The sequence below is a fragment of the Cryptosporidium ryanae genome, assembly GCF_009792415.1.
Source record: "Cryptosporidium ryanae isolate 45019 chromosome Unknown contig_54, whole genome shotgun sequence".
NCBI classification, from domain to species: domain Eukaryota; phylum Apicomplexa; class Conoidasida; order Eucoccidiorida; family Cryptosporidiidae; genus Cryptosporidium; species Cryptosporidium ryanae.
The window spans coordinates 36,869-61,770 of NW_027125506.1; the positions used below are offsets into that span (position 1 = coordinate 36,869).

At 29.5% G+C, this 24,902-nt stretch overlaps 10 protein-coding genes across 10 annotated transcripts; 6 read left to right on the forward strand and 4 right to left on the reverse strand.

The window, feature by feature from the left end:
• Positions 1-90: 90 nt before the first annotated feature.
• Positions 91-777, forward strand: FG386_002780 (proteasome 26S subunit; the record flags this gene model as incomplete). The annotated part of the gene is made up of 1 exon (XM_067341995.1): positions 91-777. The coding sequence occupies one exon, from the start codon at positions 91-93 to the stop codon at positions 775-777; it is 687 nt and encodes a 228-aa protein (XP_067198576.1).
• A 158-nt stretch (positions 778-935) lies between these two features.
• FG386_002781 (acidic ribosomal protein P1) lies at positions 936-1,301 on the reverse strand (the record flags this gene model as incomplete). The annotated part of the gene is made up of 1 exon (XM_067341996.1): positions 936-1,301. One exon carries the CDS (start codon positions 1,299-1,301, stop codon positions 936-938), a length of 366 nt encoding a protein of 121 aa, XP_067198577.1.
• A 496-nt stretch (positions 1,302-1,797) lies between these two features.
• On the reverse strand, positions 1,798-2,895 carry FG386_002782 (uncharacterized protein; the record flags this gene model as incomplete). Its single annotated transcript, XM_067341997.1, has 1 exon — positions 1,798-2,895. One exon carries the CDS (start codon positions 2,893-2,895, stop codon positions 1,798-1,800), a length of 1,098 nt encoding a protein of 365 aa, XP_067198578.1.
• Positions 2,896-3,590: 695 nt separating this feature from the next.
• Positions 3,591-5,294, forward strand: FG386_002783 (RNA methylase; the record flags this gene model as incomplete). Its single annotated transcript, XM_067341998.1, has 1 exon — positions 3,591-5,294. One exon carries the CDS (start codon positions 3,591-3,593, stop codon positions 5,292-5,294), a length of 1,704 nt encoding a protein of 567 aa, XP_067198579.1.
• A 501-nt stretch (positions 5,295-5,795) lies between these two features.
• FG386_002785 (putative ABC1 family beta-lactamase) lies at positions 5,796-8,948 on the forward strand (the record flags this gene model as incomplete). The annotated part of the gene is made up of 3 exons (XM_067342000.1): positions 5,796-6,757; positions 6,825-6,999; positions 7,059-8,948. The coding sequence occupies 3 exons, from the start codon at positions 5,796-5,798 to the stop codon at positions 8,946-8,948; spliced, it is 3,027 nt and encodes a 1,008-aa protein (XP_067198581.1).
• A 227-nt stretch (positions 8,949-9,175) lies between these two features.
• On the reverse strand, positions 9,176-12,496 carry FG386_002786 (uncharacterized protein; the record flags this gene model as incomplete). The annotated part of the gene is made up of 1 exon (XM_067342001.1): positions 9,176-12,496. The coding sequence occupies one exon, from the start codon at positions 12,494-12,496 to the stop codon at positions 9,176-9,178; it is 3,321 nt and encodes a 1,106-aa protein (XP_067198582.1).
• Positions 12,497-14,864: 2,368 nt separating this feature from the next.
• On the forward strand, positions 14,865-15,347 carry FG386_002787 (uncharacterized protein; the record flags this gene model as incomplete). Its single annotated transcript, XM_067342002.1, has 1 exon — positions 14,865-15,347. One exon carries the CDS (start codon positions 14,865-14,867, stop codon positions 15,345-15,347), a length of 483 nt encoding a protein of 160 aa, XP_067198583.1.
• A 705-nt stretch (positions 15,348-16,052) lies between these two features.
• Positions 16,053-18,167, forward strand: FG386_002788 (uncharacterized protein; the record flags this gene model as incomplete). Its single annotated transcript, XM_067342003.1, has 1 exon — positions 16,053-18,167. One exon carries the CDS (start codon positions 16,053-16,055, stop codon positions 18,165-18,167), a length of 2,115 nt encoding a protein of 704 aa, XP_067198584.1.
• A 427-nt stretch (positions 18,168-18,594) lies between these two features.
• On the forward strand, positions 18,595-22,164 carry FG386_002789 (uncharacterized protein; the record flags this gene model as incomplete). The annotated part of the gene is made up of 1 exon (XM_067342004.1): positions 18,595-22,164. The coding sequence occupies one exon, from the start codon at positions 18,595-18,597 to the stop codon at positions 22,162-22,164; it is 3,570 nt and encodes a 1,189-aa protein (XP_067198585.1).
• A 427-nt stretch (positions 22,165-22,591) lies between these two features.
• On the reverse strand, positions 22,592-24,769 carry FG386_002790 (RNA binding RGG repeats plus RRM domain containing protein; the record flags this gene model as incomplete). Its single annotated transcript, XM_067342005.1, has 1 exon — positions 22,592-24,769. The coding sequence occupies one exon, from the start codon at positions 24,767-24,769 to the stop codon at positions 22,592-22,594; it is 2,178 nt and encodes a 725-aa protein (XP_067198586.1).
• Positions 24,770-24,902: the final 133 nt, after the last annotated feature.

Here is a 24,902-nt window from a genome sequence, read left to right on the forward strand (position 1 = left end):
GTAATTGCCTTATATTATACTGCGAAATAAATTAATTACTGTAACTTTATGATATATATAACTTTTTTTTCTAGCATTACATTAAGTTAAATGGAGGAACTAATAAAGAGAAAAACTGAAATAGAGGATGAGGTGAATAGATTAATGGACTTTTTGAATTCATGTGGGATAAACGTTGGACTTAAAGGAAAATTAGTAGATAATGAGGGATTTCCGAGGCCTGATATAGATATTTTTGAAGTAAGGAAAGCAAGAAATAGAATTGCCATTTTAAACACAGATTACACCAATTTAATGAATGAAATAGAAAATAAATTAATAGAAATACATAAAAATGAGAAAATAAAGGTCAATATTGAAGGAAGGGCAAGAACAAGCGAGAAGAATAATTTAAAATATCCATTTGGTTACGTTGACTCATTATTACCTGATTCTCCTGCAGATCTAAGTGGCATTAAAGAGGGGGATATAATAGTTGATTTTGGCGATATTTATACTGAAAAGGAGCTGGAAACTAAAGAGGAGTCAAAGTTGCTTGTTACAAAAACATCCGAATTAGCATTAGCTAATGTAGATAAACTCATTCAAGTTACGTTGCTGAGGAATACTCAACAGAATTGGTTTGATACACTTTACAATAATTCTCCAGATCTGAGTTACTCTTCAATAAACATGAGTGAATTTGAAACTATATCAGTACAGCTAACTCCAAGAAGGTGGGAAGGCCCCGGTGTTTTGGGATGTCATATAGCCTATTTCCACAGAAAACCCAGCTGAGAAGAATACAAGTATTCCTTTAAAAAGAACATAGAAGCAATTAAAAATAGATAATAAGGTCTTATTTGAACAACAACACTATAGTTTTAATATGAACACTACTAGTTTCGTTGAATTAATCACTATTTAAACTCCATTCCTTATCATATCTTATAGAATTAATCAAATAATGAAAAACCTAAATCTCCTTCCTCTTCCTCTTCCTCTTCCTTCTTCTTATCATTTGCAGGTGCGGAAGAGTCTTGAGGAGCTCCACCTGCCGCTGTTACAGCACCTGCTGCTGGTGCAGCTACCGCAGCGGAACCACATTTAGAGACGATATCGCTTACACTCGTTCCCGATAGTGCCTGGGCAAATAGACCTGGGAAGTATGCTTCTACAGATCCACCTGCCGCATCAATAACCTTCTTTATGTTTTCAGAAGTAATTTGAATGCCACCATCAGATAACAACAAAGCTGCGTATGAGCAAATCAATTCTTGAACTTGAGAGCTTGGTAAGGAATCTACTGAAACAGCTGCCATCTTGGATTAATTATTTTAACCAACAAAGCGTTTTAAGCTATTTACAAATAAATTTTAAATTAAATATTCTTTTCACAAATAGAAAATAATCAATAAAAAAAGACCAAAGCTTAATCAGGGATTTACACCCTCCAAAAACTATTTAATTATTAATCTAACGGTTAAATAGAACTAAATATTAAATATTTTTAAAAAATTTATTTATTTTTTATTAGAGACGCCTTAAAAATACAATCAATATTGTGTACCGGTAAATTATTTGTCTCATTTATTAAACATTGACTACAGGCGGTAACTTTATCAATATTTAAGGCGGTAAACTACTCGTAATATTATATTAAGGATGAGGGGTAGACAGCATTGTAATGTGCACTAGTCTTCAAGTTAAAGATATACTTACTCTATTATATGTATTGATTCTATTTTTATATTAAGGTAAAGCAAGTAAAAAAGTAAATTTTAACAAAATTAAAACAAGCGCATACAAATGTATAATTTACACTTTTTTTTTTGAATTCCTACGTTCCAATAATGTCTGTGCATCTACAAGCTCTCTTTTCAATTCATTTATTAATTTAGAGTCGTCATTAGGATTTTTTTCTAAAGTTTTTATTTGATTTTCCAAAGCAATAACTAAAAGCTTATAAAGTTGGTCTTCATCCATTTTAATTAGGTTTGAATAGCAAGGCTTGTTTTCAATAGGTCTTAGGTCATGTGCAATACCCTTGAAGTCTCTGAATACTCCTGGGAAATTTGAAAGCTGAAATACCTTTGAATGACCATTTTCATCAATATCGGGAGCGTCTTCCCAGTCGTCAATATTCACTAATCTGAACTTTTTCTCTTTCAATATTTCGCTGTAGTTCGTATCTGATGGAGGCCAATCAGGGAGTGCGTGCCACCACCTACATAGAACAGCAGCAACTAAAATTTGTTTGTGATCCCTGTCTCTACGTGGGACGTATGCATTTGTTTCACCTTCTTCTGAAGAACACTCATCTTGAGAATCAAATTTTTTCTTTTTTGACGATACACTTTCCCTTTTAACTTTTACATTACTGCTTGAATTACTTTTATTTCCTGGTTTTTCTACTTTTTTTTTTGAAGATCTTTCTTTAATAATGCGTTTCTTTTCAATTGTTTCTCTTGTTTTATTCTTTTCCGGAGATATCTTTTCCTTTTTTACAAGGCTTTTTCGTTTCCTTAATGGAAAATCATCTGAGGAAGAGTCAGAATATTCATTTTCAGAACTCATTCCAGATGACTCAGAAGATAAGTATGAATTTAAATCAGAGTTAGAAGATGAATCTGAAGACGATAAGTTTTTTTTTACACCTAGTTCAGAAGTTGTTTCCGAATTGTCATCTTTTAAACTATCATTACTACCACTATCAGAATTTAAAACACGTTTTGACCTGGAAGGCTTATTTATAATTCTTGGAGTTGATTCTTTTGATGAAATATTTACATCTTTCTTCACAATTTTATCTATTTTTTGACTTTCCGAAATATCCGAGTTGATCTCTTCATCTGAGGATAAATGCCTTTTTCTACCTGAAACACCGAAGTTCAACCCCAACTCATTATCTTCCATTTTATACAGTAAATATTACTATTAAATATTCATTCAAAACCAAGAAAATGAAGGGAGTTATATAAATGTTTTCGCTCCTTATTCACAAAACCATCTACTTTTATCTTCTATAACATTACGCGCCAGCAAGAAATAGAGTATATTTTAATTCAAACTAACCTGCAAATTCACTTTTTGCTTTTTTTTTTTTTTACATAAAGAATAACTGAATAAGATATAAGTTAGTTCAGTCTTATTATATTTATAACAATTAGATATTTTCATATATTCTTATATTGTTGGACTTTAATTATAAAACTTCTATATATCACAGTTTCCGTTTTCTATTAAATAAATTCATCAAACTGATATACATATGTCATTAACAACAATTTTAAGTTTTAAATTGTATAATGAATAGTGTTAGTTAAATATTTTTGTTTATCTGAAATAAATAATCTTTTTGTATGTAACCGATATATATAATGTTTATAATTTACAGAGCTGAATAGAAAACAAATTTGAACTTGACAAAAATTATGTTACAAGAAGATATAAGTTTTCTTAATCCAACGGTATATGTGAGAATCCATGAGTTTTTAAACTATTTATTCAAGTAAAGCCATGCTAAAATACAATAAAAAGAAATTGAGCCGCCAAATATGTTCCTATGTCAAGAATAACAAATAATGCAAGAACAAACGGCAAAAACTAAAATGAAGGTTAATAACCATAAAATTAACATTGGTGATTATCTTATTGTGAGAGAAATATCAGGTTCTCAGAAACTAATCTTTGTAGATGATGCATCTAAAGTATTTTATTTGGGCAAGCATAGTATTAATGCTTCGGACATAATAGGAAAAAACTATAATACAACGTTGAACTTTGAAGATGGAAAATGGAAAGTAGGTTCAGCTTTAAATACTGAGGATATATTAAAAGACCTAATTAAAGGTGAAGAGAGTTTCTTGTTGTTTAATAACGATAATTCGAATTTTAATGAGGGATGTGAAGAAAGCAAAAAAAAGAAAATAAGAACAAATCCATTACTGGGGAATGAAGATGTTATTGACTCAGATTTTAGTGAGGTTGATTTTGGCTCTGAAATTAATTGTGACATTAACGGCAATACTATTTCTATAATGAGAAATGAAATAATATCTAAAAATAAAGCAAGTGATAATAATTTAATAAAATCACTTGCTTTATTAAGCGACAAATTTAGAAATAAAACCAAATTCTCAAAAGCGAAATATATTAAAAAGTTACAATTGAGGTATTTGAAACAGATAACACTATTACCACCTACAATATTAAACGTAACTGAAACATTTAGTTGTCAAAATAAATTAAAAATAACGAATAAATATAGCCCGAATTCTGTTGGTCCTAGATGGGGTCAGTGTACAGTTAGAATTGAGACAATAGGTAATATATTAACACATGGTAATATAAGTTTCGATAGTGAAGTTCTTTTATATGATAATTTAAGTTTTGGCATAATTTGTGGTTCTATATACCGTCAATTAATTGAAAAAGGATCACTTTATGAAATTTCAATGAACTATTTAACATTTGACTCAATAGATGGGTACTTTTATGGTAAACTTCCAATCAATTTTGAAGCAATTACACATAATTTAAATGAAAATAGACAGAGGACTAATTATTTTAGCATACCTATTTCAGCTTTAGATTTGTTTTGCAAAGAGAAAGTGAAACAAAGCTGTACTAAAGTGTCGGAAATTCAAAAAGATGAGGAATACAATTGTTTGAATATGAATATAGAACATGAATGGTTGAATTATAATATTAACAATAACGTTAAGTTTGATATCAGTTCAGAAAAAATAGATTCTAAGAAGAAAAGAGTTTTTAACAGATTAAATATGCTAGATAAGCTTTATACAAAAGGAGTTAATACTGTTGTACTAGCAATAGATCAGGCTAGATGGCAAAACATTCAAACTAGTATAAATAAAAAAACATCTAATAAAACAATTAAAATCAATTCCACCTCAACTTTGGCAGTAAAAAGTGACATTGAAGGCGATGATGAAAATATGGGTGATATGGAACTTAAACAAGTTCAAGAAAATTCTGATATTGAGAAGTTTAATCAATGTAAGTATTATAATATTGAAAATATTGTTTTAATCACACAGGAATACCTGAGACCAGGAGGTAAATTGTTAATTTTTACACCATTTATGACATCAGAACTGCTCAAAATTCACCAGGATTTGAGTCTATCTTCGAGAATAGATAATTCGAAATATCGCCCTTTTGTTGGAGTCAAACTTGAGGAAACGTTTATTAGGGAGCATCAAATAATTGACCAGAGAACTCATCCTACGATGGATTCAAACTTACCCATATTTTCAGGATTTCTTTTGTCGGCAATCCTTGTTTCTTAATATATAAAATTAAGTGCGTATCTATATATTTCTGACAAAGAAAAGTACTCAGCTTAACTGATCATATATAAATTACACCTTAAAAATCCGCTTATAAGTATTTATTTTCTAATTTTAAACCATGAACTGTTTTCCTATCTTTTATTATTATTTTATTAAACTACAACCTCTGAACTTCTCTCCTATTTCACAAGTTGACAATAATTCCGGCGGCACAGACCCCACAGTTTATTTAGATGAAACTGCATGCAATACATTTGAAAAAATGCACACTATTGTACAATTTAGAATGATTATTAGATATACTATGATAGAGAATTAAAATTAATTTTTTATTTTAGATTCTAGTATTTATTTTATTTCAATGGATTATTACTCTTTCAGCGTTCAACTGATAACGATTTTTTTTTTAAATATACGATTATTGTGTATTAACTAAGAGTTAATTTATAAATAAAATATACAAAAAGGTATTACCTATGTGAAGTGATTTTATTATAGATGAATGAGCTGGATTCATGGAACAGGAAATGGAGAACACTGTGGTGTTGGACTCATATTTATGTGCATTTTAAAAGAGCACAAATTCATGCAAGAAATTTGTCAGAAGAAGCTCGTTATGCATACTGGAACGAGAAACATTCACATTTTGCAGAATTAATATGGAAAAATATCTCAGAATTAAGAGGATGGTGGGTGAAAGTTGGACAATTTTTGTCAACGAGAAGTGATTTGCTTCCTAGAGAATATATATCATACTTGAGCAAATTACAAGACATGATGCCTTCATCAGAATGGCTAATCGTGGAAAAAATATTAGAAAGTGAGCTTAATAATGATTGGAGAGTATTTTTTGAGAAAATAAATACATCACCAATGGCATCAGCATCAATAGCTCAAGTACATGAGGCACTGTTAAAAGACGGCACAAAAGTAGTAGTCAAGATACAACATCCAAATGTTGAGGAAACACTTAATCAGGACATGAAAAACTTAACACAGTTAAGCTGGGCGTTTGGTATAATTGAGAAAGGTTTAGATTTCTATCCGATATTACAAGAGTGGCAAAAATCAGCATCTAAGGAATTGGACTTTAACAATGAATTAAAATATCAACAAAAAGCTTATGAAATGTTTATTAATTCAGGGATAGACATAAAAATCCCAAAGGTATATCCGGAGTACAGCCGTCAAAAGGTGCTTACAATGGAATATATAGATGGTTTTAAAATAACAGATAAAGCCAAACTTGAAGAATCTGGAGTTAACTTAAAGGAATTATTGGAAACATTATGTGATTCATTTGCATATCAAATACATATTGAGGGTTTTTTTCATGGAGATCCTCATCCAGGTAATGTTTTTGTTGTATATAATAAAGCTAAGAATAAATATGAACCTGCATTATTGGATTGGGGTTTAGTGAAAGTCTTTGAGAAAAATGTTCAAAGAGCCTTTTCAAAGTAAGTTTTTTTATGTTGTTATTAATTTATTGCTCATTAATTTTATGCTATTTTTTTCTTTATTTAGAATGGTATATTGCGTATCGACGTTAAATTTAATGGGATTGATGGAATCTTTCGAAGAAATGGGTTTTAAATTCAAGGATAATAAAAATACAATCGATCCAGAAATGTATATGGACGCACTAAGGATAGCGTTTAGAGATAGTGAAATAAACCAGAGTGAACAAGAATCAATAAGAGTAAGTTTGATCATAAAAATATAATAAATAAACTTTTCATATTATCTTTTAAACTAAAGGAGTCAGGTTATGCAGCATATAAAACAGCAACTGAATTACCACATTTCAATAAAAAAAGTATACAAGAGATCAATCCATTAGAAGAGTGGCCAAAAGATATAATACTATTTATAAGAGTATCTTCATTAATTCATGGAATATGTATAGAATTAAATGAGAGTATTCCGTTTTTGAAGATATTAGCGAAAAGAGCTCAAGAAAATTTATATTGTGAATCATTTAAAACTGCTATAAACGTAATTAAAAATTTTGACAAAAACACGAGTAGCTGTGATTATATAGTGAAAAACTCAAATATAAGAACAAAATACAATATAAAAATGAATAACTATGTGTCTAGATTAATAAAAGAAGACGGAGTATTAGGAATACAAATGTCAGTTGTAAAAAATGGGAAATTACTATCAAACATATCAAAAGGGAAAATGGGGGTATTAGACTGTAGGGATATATCTTCTGATTCTTTGTTTAATGGTTTCTTCATAAACATAGGAATATTGGTTGTTGCAATATTATTATGTGTGGATAAAGGATATATAGAATTAGATGACCCAATATGCCATTACTGGGATGGTTTTGTGAGATATGGTAAAAGAAATGTAACATTAAGACATGTTCTTACACATAGATCAGGAATACACTCGTTTTTTTCAGAAGATTTTAGTCTATCAACATTATTCAGCTATGAAAAAGTGATAAAAATAATAGAAGATTCAACGCCTGAGTATCCATTAAATAGTAAAACAATATATAACCCATTTTTATTAGGTTGGATACTTTCTGAACTAATATCATTAGTTTCAAATCAACCGACACCAGATTTTATTAATGATAATTTATTTATTCCGTTTGACTTGCAAAAAGATATGATGATCTACATACCAAAAGAAAATAATGGAAACAATAATAATAATTCTGGAGTAGATTATAGAAATAAAGACATAGAAGCTAACAGTGGAAAAATTGAGAGTAAAAAGAGCATTATCTTTGATTTTTTATCTCCAAACAAAAAAAGTCAATTCTCTTTTTTTTCTCCACAGAGATTTAACACAATCATTGGACTTGATAGAGAAAATTATTTTGAAAAAGTTGAACATAGCAATAATAAAAGTCGTATAAAAAGCGATGAGGATCACGAGAAAAAAAAAAATAAAAGTGACATTAGTAATAGACTTACAAAGGTTAGCAGAAAGATAGAGTTTTCTTCAATTTCACATGAAATGGTATTAAAAAAATTCGAGTCAGCAACAAATTATATGAAATCGAATAATGAATGTAATGAGGAACATGGAAAACTGTCTAAAAGGCAAATAAAATGCAGTGTAATAAATAGAGAAAAAAACAAAAGACTAACAACATTTCAGTTATTTAAATTAAAGCCATATGTATTTGATCCATTAATATATAATTCAAAAAAAGTATTAAGTATGTGGATACCACCTACAAATGGAAAGTACAACTCATCTTCGTTGTCTAAGTTTTATTATTATATAGGAAGTGGTAGAATAATTTCGAAAAATCTAATAAATGAAATATTAAAGACAGTTTTTTGCGACCATACTTTAGAGGGTCTAATATTAACATCAGGAGGTTCAAGAAGGTGGTCTCTCGGTTTTCAAGTGTTAGAATGCGAATATAATCCTGCTAAAGTAGACCTTTACTACAGAAAGAACAAAGTTAATTCTCCGATAGAGGGTAAAATATATTTTGGAATAGGTCACTCAGACATTGGTGGAAATTTATCATTTACATTTCCAGAATTGGACCTGTCATTTTCCATATTGTCTAATGACTATATTAAGGGTTCTTATGTATCAAAGATACTGACTAATTATATATTGGAGAGCTTTGGTTTAGTGATGAAAAATTATGTTCCAATAAGGTTATAAAATATATTGTTTTAGACTAAATGTCCAGAAAAAATATAATACATTTAAAATATCAGTTAGTAAAGGGTTAACACAATACAAATTAACAACTCTAATACTATATATATATATATATATACAACTTATTGAATATTCACTCAATTACATATATACATATTGTTTTCAAAATGGGCGGAATAGGAAGCGATACATATTTATTTGTTTTATCATCATTGAAGTAAATAGCATTAATATCGGGCTCTAAAATTGTTTTTCAATTCATTTTCGTTATTGGTAACGTTCATAAACCTGTTACCACTTAAATCGAAATTATACACACTAGATAATGAATTAGGCATCAATCTAGCAGGTGAACTAGCACCGACGGTAGAAGATGACACAGATGTGGATGAGATTCCGTGGATCCCAGCACCAAGAGTAAAACTTTTCTCATCTTCTATAGAAATTGAATTACAGTTATTTAACAATCCTTTTTGAGACCCAAGCTTTAGACCCGTACAGATGTTATTAAACGCATTTGAATCATTGCTAACTTCATTATTATTATTAAATTGGCAACCATATTGTTTTGGATTATAGTTGTTAATCATCTTGGTATCACAAAGAAACTCATCTTTAGTGGAAGCAAGTCTGAAAAATTCACCTTGTTTCTTAAGTTCTTTTCTTAAACTTTCTCTAGTATTTGGACCAAGTCCTGTTTTGGCTTTTTTTTTGTTCATATCACAAGGCATGTCCATCCAGGGAACAAGTTTCTCTTTTGCTACCATTTTAAGCCCCAAAATGTTGTTAATAAAATAAGATCTATCCCTACTACTCATTGAACGGATGCTTTTCAAAACATGCGAAAGAAATGTTGGGGGGTTTGACGAAATGTCACAATTTTTTGTTGCTGATTTATCATTATTTAATGAGGAGTAATCTATATTGTTGCAGCAATTATTATTTGGAACAACTTTATTTCTTCTAGATCTCAAACCTTGCATCGTTCTTTTTGCAGCTGTACTCGCTTCTATATCATTTTGTTGAGGGTAATTGAAGTACATAGATGAGGCAGAGATGGACGACGATGAAGAGTTAGAAGTGTACTGTTTGCCATTAATAGCATTCTCACAAACAGAGGGTAGTGGAATAGAGGCAAATTTGCCTGAAAAGGATGGAATGTAGTCCTTCACAAGTGTCGGAATAGTCTTAGCTGCGAACTGTAAGTATTCAATTCTATTTAGCTCACTTTGCGAAACAAAACAATCTGAATTATTATGATTGTTACTTCCTGCTCTATCGCCTCTAATTGTTGATGAATTCTTATCGTTTGTAATGTCTACATTTTCATTTGTATTTTTTGAATGTTCGCCCCCCGTTTTACAAGTTCCAATTTTCGAAAGTTGTTCGTTTTCTATAATAGAAAGTAGATTGGATGCATGAAGTTTGTTGCTTGAATTTTTCGATATTCCTCTATTTGATATTTTCTTATGGGACTTTTTTGAACTGTTAACAGTTGGTTTTCTCTCATATGCTCCAGCTTTCGTTGAAAATTCAATATTTGAGTCTTTTAATTTACCAAATTTTATATCATTAATGTGAAAACCATCTAGAATATTTTCACTTGTACTGTGATCACCATCATTTCCTCCAATGATAGATAAGTTATTTTCTGTGGTTATTCCAGGTACTATCTTTTCTTGAGTATTCTTATTCGTCTTAATTCCTCTTATTGCAGATGCACTTAAACCCAGAACAGCTCTTAATTCGTCACCAATTGCTGGGTCATAAAAGTCCGCTTTCTTTTTTTCAGAGTCATACATTTGCGTTGATTGACACTTAATATCATCATTATTTCTAGTAGCCAAACCGGATAAATGATTTCCGATTAATTTGACGTTTCCCGAATCATTCAATCCGACATTATAATTCATTGCACCATTCACAAAGCCTTGTAGCATTTGAAGGTCAACTCCTATCGGTTTGTTGCAATTTGTAATTAGTTGTAATCCCAACGGATTCTGAATATTTGGGATCGCTTGAATTCCATTAATTGGAATGGAAACAGACCCGGTAACATTTCCAATTCCGTGCTTAATTTGTTGATTGTAATAGTTATTATTCAATGAAAGTTCCTTAATTTGATGTTGCCTTTGCAACATTTGCCTTTGTTGAATTATAGAATATAGTTGCATTTGTTGATTGATGTTTTGTTGAGATTGACTACAACTTTGAATTCCACCCAAAATATGGTTTCCGATTACAAGTCCACCAGTCATTATCATTTGCTGGATCTGTTGCAAGAGAGTATTGTTTACGTCAACAGGAATTCTCTCCTTGTTCTCATTATTATCCATTCTAATACCATTTATTGCGGTTTTTACACCATTGTTTCCTTCTGTTTGTCCACTAGTGTCCGGATTAACCCCAGTAACAAAAATATTATTAGTGTTGGTATTATTCTTTCCTCCTGTGTTTGTTTCTCCAGATACTAAGTCATTACCAATTCCAAAATTATTATTGTGACAGCTTTGTAGGTGTTTTTGGGCCTGTTGAAGCTGTTCCTGTAACAGCAGGTTATAGTATTGACTTTGAATTTGATCTTGAATTGTTTGAACACCTAACTTTGGAATTACTGGAATCATACCGAAAGGCGTCGAAACCGTAGCACTGTTACTGGATAACCCTTGTCCAAATACGCAACCACTAACAGAGTTCGTGTCTTCGCCAGTATTTGAAGACTGAATCAATGTTAAGTTGTTATTTTCCACATTCAAATTACCATTGTTACTAGTATTATTCGTAATATTACTATCGCCTGTACAAATAATATTAATATTGCTTTCATTGTCTCCAGAATTACTCCCCACTATACTCAAAGAATTATCACTTTGAAGAATTCCTCCAAGTTGCAATTGTTTTTGCAACAATTGTGCATTACCTTCTGTTACAGTAGCAAAGCTTTTCCCCGTGGAACTATTTCCCACTGCACAGTTACCTTCGTGTATTAATTGATTTTGACGATTTTTATTCATTTCATTGATGATCATTTGCGCAGCTGCAGCTGTTCTTAATTTTTCAGACTTGTTCTCGTCTTCAGAAGCATTGTTAATACCTGGATCAGAAATAAATGTTGAGAATGAATCTTGGTTTTCAATACCGGTTTTAAAGCCATCTATTTTGACTCCATTTTGTTGTAATGGCGAAACGAAGGGCGTGAAAAGCTGATTGTTTAAATGTTTATTATAAAGGTAATGATATATTGAGGGATTCCCTGCTAATAACTGCTGTCCTGATAAACAGTTTAGTCCAGGGGAAATACCATTATTTTGGATTTGTCCGATACCATTGGTACAACTGTTTATCGTTCCCGGTGGAAAGTATAACTGCTGAATGTTTTCATGCTGAATTGCAGTTGAAATTCCATCATAATTATTTTGTTGATAACAATTATTTAACGGAATATTTATATTACCAATACCACTCATTTCATTAACAATACCTGCTCCCCCATCGCTGCGATTGTTGATTCCAAGCCCTCCAAGGGAATATATATTTGTTGTTTCCATATTACACTTTAAAGTGATTTTGTTTCAGTAATCAATGAATTATATTTACTTTAAAGGAAATTAAAAATGATATAAAAATAGACATAAAAGAAATGCTCTAGTTTATTCTTTCTTGATGAAAAAGTGCCTGTCAAGTATAGAATATACAACAAGCTCCTTTACGAAATATGTTGACCAATTTAAGCCATCATTCAGTAAAAGTAACTTTGTTTACTGTTTTTTGTAACTCGATATTACTTATTTAAATGCGAATAACAATAGCAGTATTTTTGTCGCAAATCTCTGTATTTTAATTTAATTTCTAACTTATATTTGTTGTTAATAGGAAAATTAAAAGAAGAAACGTAAACACTACAACATTTAGGTTTGCCTCTGCTTCCTTAGGGACAAATATTTATTAAAGATGAGTAAACAATGCTAATACTTTGTTGGTTATTATTTTTTTCCTGTAAAATTATACTTGATATGTTTATTTCAGCTTTAATAAACAAGTTGTTAAAAATTTAAATATCATACAATTATACGGAAAAATATGTATCAAGCATATCTCATCAGTTAGCTGATAGAATATAATTATTGAAATTAACAAATTTGTATCTGAATTGGTTTTTGATAAAAAAATATTTACTAAACATAAAACAGGTCCCAATTTAAATATTACATACCAAGTCGTTATGCTTCAATTCCTCCTAATATTTAACTATGTTGTCTGTTTTAAACTTCTTTATTGGCAAATACTGTGTTAACTTTTTTAGTTTATCTCAAGCCGTATCTATTATGTTATGTAAAGCTCTTAAATTTACAACTCTATAATATTACATATAAATACTTTTATCTATTTTTATGTTTAAACTGTTATGTTTTACACCGTTAAATAAATTAGACTGCTATATTCACTTATATTATTTTCAAATCAAAACATACGAAAGTTACCAATTATTTGTTTATATATTTATATCCGCCTAGTTTACTATTACATTTATTACCTTGCACAATATTGTGCAAAGTTAATTTACTATTTATTTTATATTATCATACTAATGATATCCCACACATTTAGGCGGGACTTTTATTTAAATAAGTCTAATTGTTATTTTTATTGAGGGAAGGATTTTGCGTGTAATATCATTGCAATTACTAGTAATAGTTATTATTTTCCTTTTCAACCGAAATAACTATAACTTTTATCTTACTGTAACAAAGGGAAATAGATAAACACTTTTTTCATAATAATCACACCTCACAATATTAATTTCTCTGAAGTTTTTGACATTCTAGCATATGGGTAAATATTTATTAATAAAGGAAGATTCTTGTTTTTATCCCAATTAGTCCCATTATTTGTTTTCTTACAAGTGGGCTTCCCCACATCTAATTTAAATGTTCTTTCCTCACATCTAAACGTTTTTATTTCACTCTTTTTTTGATCTCCTCGACAATATAATATGTTGACAATTTTATTTATTTTTCAATCATTAATAAAAGCATTCGATACATCCTTTATAATCTAAACTGTTGAAAAAATGTATATTTGATCTCTAATTAGTTAATATATTTAACTAAGACATGAAACAGCTGAATTAATAGCTAAATTACATTCAACACATTTTTTTTATACAAAACAAAGTCTTCTAATCAAAAATTGATAATGATTAAACTATTACTATTTATTGTTAAATTAATACTCTTTTGTAAACCTAGTTCAAAGGGTTCCTTTGTGTACACAAATAGTTACTGAGTTTAATAACCCAAAATAAATATTTCTCTATTTATTAAAGTATATTTTAACTCTATTATACAAATTTCAAATACTTAGTTCTTGTTTTTATATTCGCTTCTAACTGTAAATTTTTACTATTTTTATTATTTTATTAAGACTCTAGACAGGACGTGAGGATCATAAGCTAAAGAATAAACTCACCAAGCAACAAATAAAACTGAAAAAGGAAAACAAAAGGTGGGAAATTCTGTGTAAAATACGAAACTTGTAAGGTGTCTCGTGATACTAGTGAGTGAAAGAGGATTTAATTTATGTAGTGATAATAATTCACAAAAGACAACAATTAGGGACGTGGATAAACAGTACCTGTAACTGGGTAAAATAGTAACAAAGTTGTTGAATAACACATTAGCTAATACATGGCTTTTAACCGTAAATACATCTGTTATATTGTTTACTTATTTTAATTAATGATTTGTGATACAGTATATCTGTTGCAAATACTTTGAAAGTCGACTAATACGGTTTAGCAGCATAAATACATAACAATTCGTTCTATTTATAAATAACTCTGCATTGACACTTCATCTAACTTAATACATATATAAATAGGTCGCTTTGTTTTTTTTTTTAACAGTTTTGTGAAAGATGTCTTCTGTAATACAAAACAAGGATGAGAACAAGGTTGAACCTGTTCAACTAAGTGCCCTTCCACCAGCGAAGCTATTGCAACTAAGGGAACAGATGCAAGAAGAGATAAACGAACTTGGTTTGAGAATGCAACAACTAAATGTAATTTTAACAAGATTTAGTGGGTCTAGAGAATCTTTGGATCAATTTAGGCCTAAAAATAAGGATGCAGTCATTTTAGCACCAATCAGTCAATCTATTTACATAGACGCAAAACTAAATGATATAGAAAGCATTCTGGTTGACATCGGTACAGGTTACTATGTAGAAATGAGTATAGAAAAGACAAAAACTCACTTCGACAAAAAAGTAGAAATTGTAAAAAAATCGATTGAAAAGATCAATAAATCTATTATTGACAAAAATAAAATATTTGAAGCTATCAATTCCTTACTTATCGAACACATTAACTCTCAGAATAATCAAAACTCATCTAAGTAACCCTATATTTTATTTGTTATATAAGATACACTTTTTTATAATCATTGTTTATTTTAACCTAAATTGATCGCCTTTACCATTTGCATCTATTTGTTTGCAAGTATTTACCATGTAAAACAAATTTTTAAATCACAATTCTTTTGCTTATTAGTAGAAAAATATATCTTCAAACAGGCACTTTTGTATTTTTATTACTTAAATAATATATAGTTCATATTTTCTGTGTTTTCTCAAAATTTCAAATAATTAAGTCATAGTAAAAATTAAACCATTAATTATACATTTAATTGTAATTGAAACAAGTTAGAGATTTAAACACTATAAAACAAGTATCCATAATCAAAAAATGACAAAAATTAGATGTACTAATTACGTGAATATTAATTAGATATAAATTGCAACAAATAAAATGTTTGATCTCATTACTAAATCATATGTAACATCTTATTTAAACATAAGAAGAACGATGATTATTTATAAAATTATATTATTATATAATTAAAATTGTTTAAAAATTAAATTTAAGTAGGTCAAGCCAATCAATCTAAATAAACATTCTTGCTACATAAAGTGAGATCTCAAATATTTAAATGTAAATTTCAAAAAAAACAAAAAAAAAAAACAAAAAAGCGCCTAATACCAATGTAAAATGTTGACAGGTAAATAAAAACGAGAATACATATTTTCTTCTGACAAAATATTAATATGGAAAGATATGGATTTGAAGCGGACTCCTATGTAGGGAGTTGTCTGATGAATAGTGAGGCACCAATAAGGAGAGAGTTTCTGAAATTCTCACATGAGAAAGAAAGGAACGATGTTAAGCTAAATAACAATAACAGTGAAAAAGTACCTAATACAGAAGAAAATTCTAATCTAAAATCTGAATCAAAAAAAAGAAAAAGAGGTACATTTAAGCCTAGTGAGAGAAGTGAAAATACGGCTTACATTTCAAAATGGGGAAACGATAGTCATATTTGCAATAATATTGCTACAATAGGAGAATGTATCGTTGATTCGGATAAACATTGTAACAAGAATCATGATATATCAAATTACATAGAATTTAAAAAAAATGAGAGAAAAAATGAAATTTCAAGTATTGATCACGAAAAGGAATGTCTAAATGACTATCTAAATAAGAAATGTCCTATACTCGAAAAATATGGAGTGTGTTATCTGGGTTTAAACTGTGAATTTGCTCTAAACAGTCACTTTGACGAGTCAAATATGTCAAATATAAATTCGAATGGAGAAAAGGTGACTTCAGAAATGTTGGGTAACTTTTATAAACAATTTGAATTAAATAGAACAGGTTTAGAAATAAAAAACAGTATAAGAAGAAAGTTGGTGAAATATCCAAAAACAAGTGAATTTTTAGATAAAATCTTAAATGACCTGTCGCCTTTATTTATGAGTAACAAAGTTAAACAAAATCAACATAAAAAGAAAAACAAGTTACAAAAAAGGTTTGTAAATCCACTTTTGTCAACATCATTGAATGTATGTAATGAAATAAATGAAAAAAGCAACACTGAAGAGTTGGAGGTAAATTTAAAAATTGAAAAAAGTATTATTGATAGATTTAACTATATATACTGTACAGAGAGGGAAAAAATTGATTCAAATAAAAATAAATTGTTCAACAATAAATTAATATTAGCACCATTGACTACAGTTGGAAATCTTCCATTTAGGAGACTCTGTATCAAATACGGAGCTGACATAACTGTGAGTGAAATGGTTCTATGTAATGAAATACTTTCCGGAAAAGCATCAGAGCTTGCATTGTTAAAAAGGAGTCCAGATGAAAAATTCTTTGGCATACAATTAGCATGTGGAAATAAGAATACTTTAATTAAAACTGGTGAATTTATAAGTAATAATTATGAATTCGACTTTATAGACATAAATGCAGCTTGTCCTGTTAAATCACTTCATGAAAAAGGAGGTGGAAGTGTACTAATGGACAGAGAACAGGAGTTGGGATTGATGATTAAAGGTTTGAAATATGTACTTCCGAAAGATAAGTTAGTTACCGTTAAGCTAAGAATGAGTCACAGTGGCTCCCCGATAGATAAAAGCATTTATAAAAGTAACTTTTTAGAGGAATGCGAAAATTGGTCAACCATATATAAAAGCATGAAAACACATAAAATTATAAGTATTTTGTGCGATTCTGGAGTAGACGCAATTACAATTCACGGAAGAACGTCTTTTCAAAGATACACAAAAGAAGCAGATTGGGATTATATTAAGTATTGTTCTCTTATTTGCAATAAAAATTGCTATACATACAATAATAACGATTTAAGCATTAAATCTAGTATTTGTCCTAGTGTTATTGGTTGTGGTGATGTACTTACTTACGAGGATTACGAAAAGCATATTAAAAATGATTTTGTTGATTCTGTAATGATTGGAAGAGGAGCGTTGCTAAAACCATGGATATTCACAGAAATAAAGGAAAAAAGGAATTGGGACATTTCGTCTAATGAAAGATTTGAAATTCTTAAACAGTTTGTTGATTTTGGTCTTGAACATTGGGGTTCTGACAAGAGAGGTGTGGCTTTAACCAGAAGATTTCTTCTCGAATTTCTTTCATTCTATCATAGATACATACCTATTGGAATATTAGAGCAATCTATCAACTCCCAGAACTTCAATTGGAGGATTCCAAGGTATATTGGAAGAAATGATTTAGAAACGCTTCTTTCATCTCAAAAAGTTGATGATTGGATTAAAATATCTGAATTGTTACTTGGCAGAGCCCCTACTAAATTTGTATTTATTCCTAAACATAAGTCCAACAGCTACTAGTAATATAGTTTCAATTGTATACATGAACACACGCCTTCACACTGTGATACCTATTTTTGAATTTAATATGTTTTATTTTTACTTGTAACTCTAATTTAGTGATTATTCAGTTCCCAATTATATTAAATAGATTTTCAATGTTATCCGCTTGACTCTTTATTTTGCTAATTGAAGCTTTACTCATGCTCAATTTCCCATTTATTTCAATTTTTTTCTCTAAAAATTTTATATTTTTATTTTTGCACTAACATATGTCATTGCATTACACCTATAAATGAAAAGGCGGTAAGCTTGCCTACCGTCACAGTTACCTTGTGATCTTAGCGATAAATGTGGAATAATTGAAAGTGAACAAAAATTAAAATACAGGAAAGATCAATTAGATTTGATAGTTTTAAATATTATATAAGAATATAAAATATTGTGAATGTCGATATCGGATATATGCTCCCAGTTAAGGAGGCCAGGATTGCAGCTTCCAGAATTATGCTCACTAATTAATTCATTGGGTGATTTGTTGGTTAGAGAAATCGCTGAAGAAAATGTAGATGAGCTTTCTGTGAAGATGGGGTGGAGTCAGTTGGTTGAGATATTAATGCAAACTACAAACCAGACTGTAAGACATATGGCATTTGAAAACGTGCAGCATTTTTTAATCAGTAAAAATTATCTTGTTTTTGAATTAAACGAACTATACGAAGATATTTGTAATGGTATAATGAAACTGCTTAGTCATTTGAATACAGAAGTCCAACTAGAGGCGTTATATATTATATTTGAAGATTATGAATACAATAAAAAAAAACTGAAGGAAAAAATTAAAGATAAAACACTTCTTTCAATATTATTAAATGGAAATGTTGAACTTGTTGCTAGATTGTTAACACTGATTACTCATTATGACAGTTGCGATCAGCGTTTTATTTTAAGAAAACTATTATATTCCTTAAGACTGGGAATACTCGGAGTAAAAAAGAGGGAGGTAGTCTTCGAAATAATAGATAGGCTTTGCTTACTTGAGAAAAATATAGATTTAAATGAAAAAAATATTATTGATGAATTTTCAGATTGTGAATATGAATTTTCAAAGCCATATTTTTTGCTATTGATATTTCAGGTATTTGAAAATATTCCAAATGTATTTGATGATATGAAAATTGCATGTTACATGATGATTAAGGATGAAATAAGCATTCTTCTTTGTAAAGAGTCTCTGAATTCAACCAACTTTAATTTTTACTTTGAGCTTATTGAGAAGAGCATAAATATAATGAGAAATATATATATTAACCATGTTATATTATTTTACGACTTCATCGAATGGTTAAGAACTTCTTATAATCTTTTACTTAGTTATCTGAAAGTAAATAATATAAATCATATCAATTTAAATACTATTTTAAAGCTAATAAATCCATTCGTTGTATTAATATCAGAGTTGCAATATAAAGGATCACAATTACTTTTTATTTGGGAAAGTGAACTTAAGCTACCCTTTAAGATAGATAACAATGAAATATCAAGTAGAAATTTAACTATATTTAATATCGATCAGATTATTGAATCACTTATTGAATTTATAACTAGTCATACAAAAAACGATGAAGAAAGCAAATTTTTGTCTTTAAATTACTCTCCAATGTTGGAATATATTTCAAACAACTTGGTAATTATTAACCTTGGTCTTATACTAGACAATTTTTGCTTGAATTTTCTTAAAAACAAGAGAAATATTATTTTTGGTTTGGCGTATCATTTAAATAATTACATAAGTGAAATACAGTCAGTTACAGATTTCGAGAGCAAAATGAATAATAAATATGAATTTGAATCTTATTTCATAATAAATTATGTATTATCAAAGGTTTACTTTATTATATACAATCACATAAGCAATTCTATTATAAAGGAAGAAAAAGATATTTTTTTTAATTGTATAGATAAGCATGGGAGATTCCTTAAGTTAAGAGAAATTGATTTTTTAGAAAACGATTTATTTCAAACAGTCTTAAAGTTTTTTAATAGGATTATTTTGTTATTGAACAATAGTGGTGGTTTCAGTCTTTCTTCATATTTCTCTATATACAACTCTAATCGACTGAGAATCATATACTACGAAGTAGTTTCTAGATACAACACCAGTATAATACCAAATAACAATAATGTCATCCTGGTAATTTTAAACAGACTATATAGATTCTCAAATGCAAGCAATAAGATCAATGACTATCTATTTGATATAAATAGAATTATTGTTGGAGATTTAGATAGCATTAGCGATAAGATGTTTTCAAACACCCTTTTCACCCACATCATACTATCAAACAGAGATATTTGGGTAAATAATAAGCATAAGATTCAGGATATTTTCCTAACGAATATTTCAAAGTTAAAAATTATGGACAGATATAAATACGGCGGAGTTTTTTGTATAAATGGTCACTTTAAACTGGCCAAAATGCTTTTCGAAAATATAAAATTGGTTAATATTGAAAGTTCTGTCTGGATAGACACTTTGGTTAAATTATCCTCACTTTATGATATTTTTGACAAAATGAACAGGTTTATATATCAAGGCAATAATGAAAAAAAATTGGAGTATAAGAAATTGGTATACGAATCAAAATCTTTGATTGAAATATTGAATTCAAATGTTATATTAATTAATTCATTTGTGTTAAATGTAACAAATACTTTTTTTATCAGTTTATATATGAGCATTTTAACAAAAATATTAGGTTTTATGTTATTCTACTTGAAAAACATTGAGGAACAGAACAATAATATTGATAAGGACGTATCCGAAAAGATTCAACAGTTATTCAAGAAAAAAAATAGGGTTTATGGTGCTTGTGGCTTGAACACATTTGTTGAAATAAAAAGACAAACTATAATACAAATCTCAGAAATACTTAAATCCCTGTTTGGACTAATAAATATTGCCAAATTTATTTGTAAGAAGTCAACAAGAATATTAATTAATTTGTACTGCGTTTTAAAGATAATATTAATCAACAACCTTATTTTATTAATTGAATTCCAACATTTGAAAACAAATCCACGTAATATAAACATGTTAAAGTCTTATTTTTTACTTATTTTTGAAAAAACCAAAAATGCACTACATCCTGATTCTGAAGGGGTATTAGTTAAAGCCGAAAAGACTGAGCTTAAACAAGAGGAAAATGAAATAAAAGGAAAAACACCATTCATAACTATTAATAAAAGTAAATTCAATTTAATTATTGAGAAGAGTTTTTTAGATAACATTTGTCTTGAAAAAGAAATTATTGAAAGTGAAGTTGACTGGGAAATAGTAAAAAAAATAGTTAAAACTGAGACAGACAATATTAATTTATATATTAGAGAAACAGGTTCTAGAGACATTCTTTTAGACATTGAAAAAAGCTATCAGGATAGATTTGTTTACATTACTTACACTTACTTCAAAAGGTCTAACTGGTCGTATAATGAAGACTATATTAAAATTGAAAAAGTCAAGAATCACAACATCTTTAAGGAGGATATCAACATTAAAAATAAAGCTTCATTAGGATCGAATGATGAGATACTTGAATGCATGAAGATCATAAAGTACTTAAATAAATTCCCTCCCTTACTATTGACAATTAGAAACATAGCTGCAATTGAATTAAAATACGAATTAAAAGGAAATGTAAGAAAAGAAATTGACAATTCAGAAATAAATGTCATACCAACATTGAAACTAGAAGGTTCTTTGAAATGTGGATTTTCATTTAATGTTGAAAAATATTGGAAATGGGCGAGAATTAAAGTTAACTATATTTTAGACAATGAAGATGAAATGGTTTCCAACTGTTATTTGGATATTTCAGTCGAAAAAGGTAGTTTCAGCTGGACTCAGCCAATAGAGAGTGTGTTAAATGTTAAACAACTAAGGATTACATCAATTCCTATGACTTATAGCAAATTAAATATCGGAACTCCTACAATTAATATCGTTCCTATACTTTAGTTTTCAGATATCGATTGGTTCATTTGGAAGCCCTAATATTTTAATATTAATACAATTATCAATGCACTAATGATAATAATATTAATAGTAACGATAGTAATAGTAATATTAACAAATAACAACTCTAATGCTCTGCAAATATTTAATGATCAGAATTTCTTAAATTATATTTTTGTGAGTTAATAATGCATCTTATAATATAAATGTGTTCATCATTTTTTTTCAATTTTATTAAGTTCATTTTCATACTTGGGTTATATATAAAGGTTAAAATCTAATCGCCATTTACATTATAAATGTCCTCTATATATTTATCATATAGTCATAAGACAATAAAAATTATATATGATTTACCTTTATAAATTTGATTAAAAATAGTAGGTAATTCAAGGGACGCATGTATTAATTTTCTGATATTGAAATTAATTTATCTCCTATTACCTCTTCTTTCCCATCCTCCTCTTTCAGCTAAAGATCTTTCTCTAAAGGCATTCTTTGACCCTCTCAGATTGCTTCCACCTCCAGATCCTCTATCCCATTGTTTGTCCTTTGCAGTGTTTGCCGATAATTTACTTATTTCCTTCCTTACATGTCTAGATGATTTTCTTGGTGGGCTTCTGCTTCTTGAACTCTCACTAGAAGAACGAACCTTCTTACTCAGATTTTTAGGTAACGCCTGTTGATCATTTGAAGACCATTTAAATTTCTTAATTCCATCGCAATTCTGAGATTTGTCACAAGGCAAGTTATGATCTAAAACTGACGATTTTTTAGTAGAATTTATACCTGTTTTATCACTGTCTTTACTTGAAGATGTAGATAATTTAGTGAGTTTATCCTTGTCTCTACCTCTATCTCTTTCTAATATATCTTTTTCCCTTTCCCTATCTCTTTCTCTGTCCCTATCTCTTTCTCTGTCCCTATCTCTTTCTCTATCCCTCTCTCTTTCTCTGTCCCTATCTCTTTCTCTGTCCCTATCTCTATCCCTATCTCTTTCTCTATCCCTATCTCTTTCTCTATCCCTATCTCTTTCTCTGTCCCTATCTCTTTCTCTATCCCTCTCTCTTTCTCTATCTTTCTCTCTTTCTCTGTCCCTTTCTCTATTCCTCTCTCTTTCTCGATCTCTGTCTCTCTCTCTATCCTTCTCTCTTTCTCGATCTCTTTCTCGATCTCTTTCACGATATTTTTCTCTATCCCTCTCTCTATCCTTTTCTCTGTCAGTACGTTCTCTAGAATTTCTGTATTCTCTTTTAGAGTTGAATCTTTTGTTTAAATCGTCATCTATATTTGGAAAATTTCCAGAATCCTGTCTCAGTGATTTGGAGTTACGGGAATTGGGTGGGCCTTCTAATGGTCTAATACCACCACCTTTTCTATTGGATTTAGAAAATTCAATACTTGAATTATCTCCTACAGCTGGCTCGCCTTTATTTGAATAGGAGTCTTTTGCGTCGTCAGACTTTATATTTGCATCTTTATTTGAGGTAATTTCACGAGTTTCATGAGTTCCATTTGAGTTTTCAAAGTTTGATCGATTTTTAGAATGTTTTTGGTGTTGAGAAGGTCTATTTTGGAGTTTTGAAGGTGGAATCAGATCACGAAGGTGTTTTAAAGCCTCAACATATAAAGGAGGAAACCAAGATGGAGTCCCATCCGGGAAATAATATGATGCGTAATCGGCAAATCTAGGTTGAACCAAACCAACAATTGTACCCGTTTCAGGTTGTATCTCTAATCCAGCAGTTTGTATGTCAACGCCAACTAGCTGACATATCATTGCAAGAATTTCTTCATTTATTATACCACCTCTACTCCAATGAGGAGTTATATTGTCCAAAGCACTATGTAAATCTCCGTGTAATGGCAAAGGAACAACATATATTGGCCTTCCTTCGAATTTATTCGCAAAACTAGCAGATATTCCTTGTAGTGCTTTTGGAGAACTGTCTGTATTTACATATTCAATCAAACAAATGCCTAGAGATCGTCCATCCTTAGGCCTTTCCATAATCCTAACTGCTCTTACGGCTCCAAATTCAGATGCCAATTCTCTAATGTGTATATCATTTATCCACCACATTAGATTGGAAATGACAATTATAGAACCAACTCTTGTCATTGCGCCTCCTGAACCTTGATCAGAAATTATTCTTTCCGGAATTTCTGGAGGAGAACCAAGAAATACAACTTTATCTCTTCTAACAAGCGAAATAGTTTTCTGATTTTTCGAGGAATTGTATCCACCTACAATCGCCTTTGTATATGGAATGTTGTTATAGCTTTTACTATTAACCTCTTCCGCTAAAATCAGACCCTCCACACAATCATCTTCTTCCTCATATATTTCTTCATTTGGTATATCGCTTTCTTGATAGTCCACTTCATTTTTTTGTTCCGCAATATTCCCGATTACCTCATTTTCATTCAAATTATTGCCTCCAAATGAGGTATCCTCTAAATTCTTACAATTTCCTTCAGTATTGACATCTTTTTCTTTCTTATTGTTATCAAAATTTGTTTTATCTATGTTTACAGAAACTACTCCCAAACCTGCATACCATTCATCTTCATCAATATTTTCACTTTCATGAGTATTATTCTCCATATCAGATAGTTCTAGTTTTTCTTATAAAAATTGAATGTATTATTCTAATGAATCTATATTAATGAGGATCGAAACTTAAAATATAGAAAGATATATGAGACTCTATTTTTTCCTCTTAATTTTAGTTTAATTA